At 42.4% G+C, this 5,608-nt stretch overlaps 2 protein-coding genes across 2 annotated transcripts; one reads left to right on the forward strand and one right to left on the reverse strand.

Annotated features, from left to right (window-relative positions):
* Nucleotides 1-872: 872 nt before the first annotated feature.
* Nucleotides 873-1,416, forward strand: PCYB_102240 (40S ribosomal protein S24; the record flags this gene model as incomplete). The annotated part of the gene is made up of 2 exons (XM_004222773.1): nt 873-1,226; nt 1,369-1,416. The coding sequence occupies 2 exons, from the start codon at nt 873-875 to the stop codon at nt 1,414-1,416; spliced, it is 402 nt and encodes a 133-aa protein (XP_004222821.1).
* A 791-nt stretch (nt 1,417-2,207) lies between these two features.
* PCYB_102250 (cytochrome c oxidase assembly protein) lies at nt 2,208-3,491 on the reverse strand (the record flags this gene model as incomplete). The annotated part of the gene is made up of 1 exon (XM_004222774.1): nt 2,208-3,491. A coding segment is annotated over one exon (1,284 nt), but the record flags the coding sequence as incomplete, so codon positions are not given.
* Between the last annotated feature and the right edge of the window lie 2,117 nt (nt 3,492-5,608).

Raw genomic sequence — 5,608 nt, forward strand, 5'->3', positions numbered from 1 at the left:
TTTTGCAACACCGTATTTTTGAACAGCCAAAGGGGCAAGGCGCAAGAAAAAAAAAAAAAAGTTTGTTTGGTTTGGTTCCCCTGCGATTTCGACGCGACGAGCATAGGAGTGGGATATAAATAATACACTTATAACCCGCTTATAGCTAAACGGGCTGCGCATAAAAAAAAAGTATATGTAAGCTGATATTGACGAGGTGATTGGTAATTCTACCTTCCATGCGACTATGTATTATATATGCGCTCACCTTCACACGGCATACTTTTTTTTTCCTCCAAACGAAAGCTAAATCAGTCAGTGCACAGTCGGTACACTTTCTCGCAGCACTGACAGAAATAAAGGGAAGCAAAAAAATAAAAAAATTGCGCCTTTATGGGTTTGGGGGGCACTTTTGCACGGTTCTATGAGAAAAAGAAAAAAAAAAAAAAAAGTGAGCCAATTTTGTATAAGGTGAAAATTTTATTTTGCCGAAATTGTGGCTCAGTCAACATTTTGCGTATGCCGCAGGTGGTATACTTCTGCGTAAACGTTGCAGAAAGAAAAAAAAAAATAAATAAAAAATAAAATAAAACAAAATAAGTAAAATAAAAAAGAAAAAAATAATTACGAATTAACTAGTTAACGAAACAACCATTTAGTTAACGATTTATCGAGTAGCCAAACGAAGCGAAAGATATCGTAAAAGTAAAACCCCCTTTCGGCCGAAATACCAAACGCACAAGTTTTCGCGGAATCCTTGAGCGATTCGCCAACCTCTGCGGGGATACCTACACTTCATTGTGCCTCTTACGAAATCTGCGTAGGAACGGCATTTTCAATTGGCAAGTTTTGTCGCAATTCTGCTAACATCGCGCTGAACGAAGAAAAACAAAATGGCGGACCAATTCACGATTCGTGTGAAGAAATACATGAGTAACCCCCTGCTGCGAAGGAAGCAGTTCGCCCTGGAAATATTACATCCCAACAAGGGCTCAATATCGAAGAAGGACGTAAAAGAAAAGTTAGCGAAAATGTACAAGCTGAACAATGTTAACACAATTGTACTGTTCGGATTTAAATCCCTATTCGGAGGTGGAAGAACCAAAGGGTTTGGCCTGATTTACAACAGCGTGGATGCTGTTAAAAAATTTGAAAAGAAATACAGACAAATAAGGGAGGGATTAATAACGAAGGTGAACAAACCAGGACGAAGGGCTGCCAAGGAATTGAAAAACCGAAGAAAGAAGGTATGCCTTTTTTTTTTTCTTCCCCTTTTTTGTGTGTGGATTTTTCCGTTTTTGCCTGACCAGGCAATATATTTTTTGCACATGTTCTGGCCCACCCACTGATTATTTATTTTTATTTATTTTTTTTTTTCCCCTCCACCAGGTACGCGGTACGGCCAAGACAAAGGTTTCAGGAGCGAAGAAAAAGTAAACGCATCGGCCCCCTCACTTTTGCGTATTCGTACTTGCAAAGTTTTGTGTTTCATTTCGATGAAGTTAAACAGTCAGTTGTTTATGATTTTTATTTTATATCTCTGTAATGGTCTTTTTTTTTTTCCTCACTGCACACTTCTTTTTTCTCCCCTCTGCTTTACCTCTAATGTTCACCATGACATGCTTACCTACTTGTAAAAACAACACGCCGCTGCACAAGCCGTTACGGCTTTCGACATCAGAAGCGACAAAACGAGAAAAGTAAAAGAAATTTTTAAATCGCAAATGTGGAGAGTACTTCCTCTTCGCGGTCAAAAAAAAAACATTACGCGTCGCGTTGCCAAAATGATGAAGTATCACAAAGTTCTGTTTCGCTTGAGAGGTCACGCTGCAGGGACTACCTTCTGCATTAAGGTTGATATAGTTGTTCCCTTTTTTGCCAAAAAAAAAATCCCCATAGTAAAGGCAACCCATGTTGCATGTGGCCAAACCAAATGGACGGACCATGCACATGCGACGACAGTCTGCTCACCCAAATGGTGCAAGCATTTGCTCGGAATTGTTCTTTCGTTTTTTTCCGCGTCGCTGCGGAGCAGTCCAGACGGAGCTTTACAAATTAAGTTCCCTTCCGGGTGAACAAGTTCGGAGGAAAAACAGAAAAAAAGAAAAAAAAAAAAACTCATCACAATGCAATGCACTGCGGTGGATGCTGCATAAAAGCAACAGTGTGTCTCCATCGCTGATATGGAGGATGACATTTCCACAAACAAGGGGCTATGAAAAAACTACGCAGAATTTGAGAAGCCGCTTCTTAAATTTGGTAATTGCATATTCAGGGGTGTCGTTAAGCTCCTCCGGTTTGCCCTCACTTTTTGGAATGCCCCAATCAATTTGCTCTGCACCGGTCTCTCTCCTCCTTTTGCTATTATCCGGGATCTGCGTGTGGTAGGAAGACAAAGCTAGCAGGATAATGATGTGCCAAAGAGAGTGCTTAAAAAAGGAGCGAATGTTCCCCTTGGAAGGGTTTCGAAAAATAGCCTGGAACTTGTAAAATATGTAAATATTTGGCAGTAGGGAGGTTAAAATATACATGTAGGACGTATACCCAACAAAAAAAAAAAAAGGTAATGATGATAATAGAATTAAGTAGGGTCTACACAACTTGGCTGTATATAATCCATTCTGGTTATCCTGCAGGGGGAACATTTTATATTTCCCTTTTAAATAATCGTCCTTATATAAGTAGGCTATCGAGTAGAAATGGGGAAACTGCCATAACAGCTGTGTAATGAATAGGATCCAGGGTTCGGGTACAAGTAAGTTTTGCGCCACTGCTGTGCAACCCATTAGAGTGGGAATCGAACCTACGATTGACCCTATGTGCGTGTTGTACGGTGTTCTCCGCTTTAAGGGAGTATACACACATGCGTAGAGCAATATGTTAAATACTCCAAGTAGAGCTGTCATGGGGTTATTCAAATGGTACAAGATTGCAAATCCAGTAATGGCTGTCAAAGTACCAAACATTTTTGCATTCCTCAAATTAATTTGGTTATTATTACATACCAGTGGTCTCCGCTTAGTCCGCTGCATTACTTTGTCTATGTCCCTTTCGATGATCTGATTAAACGTATTAGCGCTAGTGCTGCAAAGGTATACGCCCATGCCTAGGGAGGAAAATTCGGTTAAGCTAGACCCCCCCAGCATGAAATAACCAAACGTGCTACTTATGGTTACCCACAGAGTCAACTTAAATTTTGATAACTCGAGATAACTACTCAAGTGGGGGTAGATCCCTAGGTGGGTACTTCTACCCTTCTGATTGGTATGACCATTGTTTGTCTCCTGGAGTTGTTCCCCATTTTTTATCAATTCCCCAGCCGTGGCAGCTCCGCAGAAGGGGCTGCCTTCCGTCATAGGGGACCCATACCTTTTGCATTTTTCTCCTTCACACGTAAGGGCAATTAAACCTTCGTTGGTCGTCTCTTTCACTGGGTCGAATTCGACTTGGATGGACGCTGTCGCAGAGACAGTGTCTTCTTCCACCCTACCTGCCTTCTTAATTTTTACCATTTTTGCTGTATGGACTTTCATCAGATTTACCATTTTGGAGGCGCCATTGTACTTCCTTCCTCCACCATCTAGTGATAAATATTTTCTGTAAAAGTGTACTAAGCCTAGTTTGTCACTTCTGTTCGTTGTGTCCTTCCTCTCTATATGGCTGTCAGCCTCCTTACACGTATAGTAGTGTGTTCGACTATCACCGCAGAGGAACAACTTGCATGATCTGTTAATTGTAACGAACTTAGATCCCCCCGAATGAAACTCCTTCTTCCCTACATACGTCCTAAGTACACACCCTCTTCCAAGCATCGTTTTTTTTCTATCATTCCGTTAAAAAAAAAAAAAAAAAATGGGGGGCGGGGGGACGAAAATCGAAAAAGGGGGGCATTCTCCATCTAATGCGCCTGCTTTTATATCATGGTCGACCTAACCGTGCTGAATATGGTACGTATTAGCGGGGAGGCCGCTCAACCTTTCACAGGTGTAACTAGTTTGTTATTAAACGAGGACGCAGATCCTGTTTGGTATCCTCCTTCCCATGCTGTACATGCTCCTGAAAAACTGTGCGGCCAAGTACGTCGTGTAAGTTATGTAAATACGAGTAGGTAAAGTTATGGAGATTAAAAAAAAAAAATGGTGAACTGTTTGGAGAATTCTCTCCTAACGGGAACACTAACGGGGAAAATGAAATGGTATTAAAAAGGATCCGCGTTTTTTTTTTTTAAATTTGGTTAATTCCCCCCTTGTGGCTGCAAAGAGTGAGCATACTTCAATACATATGACGCGCGCATGGGAGCAGTGAAGTGCCTATATCAGGCTGATAACAACCCCCGAAGCGTAGTTTTACGCCCCCTCCCTATCAAATTTGCGCTAAGGTGAACTGCGCACGAAGCGCATCGTCAGGCAAACGACCCCCCATTGGGCACTCCTCCCACGCCTTGCTCGTTCGACGTTCCCTCAATTTTCGCCATCAAGAGCTTCGTACCATCTGGTATGAATGAAAAAGTACAAACGATCTGCGTGTAATTTTTTTTTTTTCCCGCAAGCCGATGTATATTCGTGCAGCAGGGAAAATGCGTCCCTTTTATCCGCGTCAGTTGCTTAGCAGCCAAAGTGGGGCGACTCATTTTTGTTGTTTCTGCTTAAACGAAACCTTTTTTTTCAGCGCCACATACTTTATTTGCTTTCCTTTTCCCCTTTTGTGGGCTCCAGAATAACTGCGTGGTGAATTTTTTTTTTTTTGCATAACTCGGTTGGAAGTAGCGAATGAGAACATTTCTTGTGCCCCTTTGCGTTCCCGTCGCTAACCGACATTGACAGCAGGGCATATGTGTATGCCTTTAACTATGTAATCCCCGTCCAGTGGTAAAAACGGCAGAAGGTGTTCATTTTTTTGGGAGACGGGCCATCTGAAGGAACTCGCGGCGCACGCCCTACCACACACGCGGCGCAGCTGGGAGGCGCCACTCAGCTGGGAGGTACCCCGCAACGGACGCGGCTCCGCTGCAGTATATCAAACCATTGTGGTGGCTAGCAAAAGTGTACAATGGCGTCGATCGGGAGCGCGGAAAAAGCAGCGTAGCGTGACCATTTCGTCAGCGTGATAGTTCACCATTTCATTTTGCTTCCCTTTTAAGCGTTACGCGGAATGGCCACCTCGTGCGCTAAGTCACTCGTGAATTCGTGAAGGCAGAGCCTCCCAGATAGTCACAGATCAAAGTGTTACGCACAATGCTTACACGAGGCCCCGTATTTTTTACTTCCACCATGGCGAATGAGAACATATGTATTGTATGCTTCGTCTTTCGATTGATGCACAGACAAAATGTGTGTGCAAAAGAAGAAAAAAAAAAAAACATTAAAATGGCTGTCAATTCATTTCACTGCTTGGTTAACAGTGTAGTAGATTTTTATCAAACTGGGGAGTTCATTCGATGGTTCAACCCCATGTGGTGTGTGCATCGCTGGTGTAAAGATAGCAGATGGTGGGTAGGAAACACGGTGAAGGGTGGTGGTGGTTCTCACCTGGGATGAAGTGTAAGTGGTTATTCACCTGCATGGTTCATATTTTATTTATTTTTTTTTTTTTTTTTTCTACGCACAAACCTGTACACTTCAAAAAAAAA

Source organism: Plasmodium cynomolgi, chromosome 10 (genome assembly GCF_000321355.1).
Source record: "Plasmodium cynomolgi strain B DNA, chromosome 10, whole genome shotgun sequence".
NCBI classification, from domain to species: Eukaryota; Apicomplexa; class Aconoidasida; order Haemosporida; family Plasmodiidae; genus Plasmodium; species Plasmodium cynomolgi.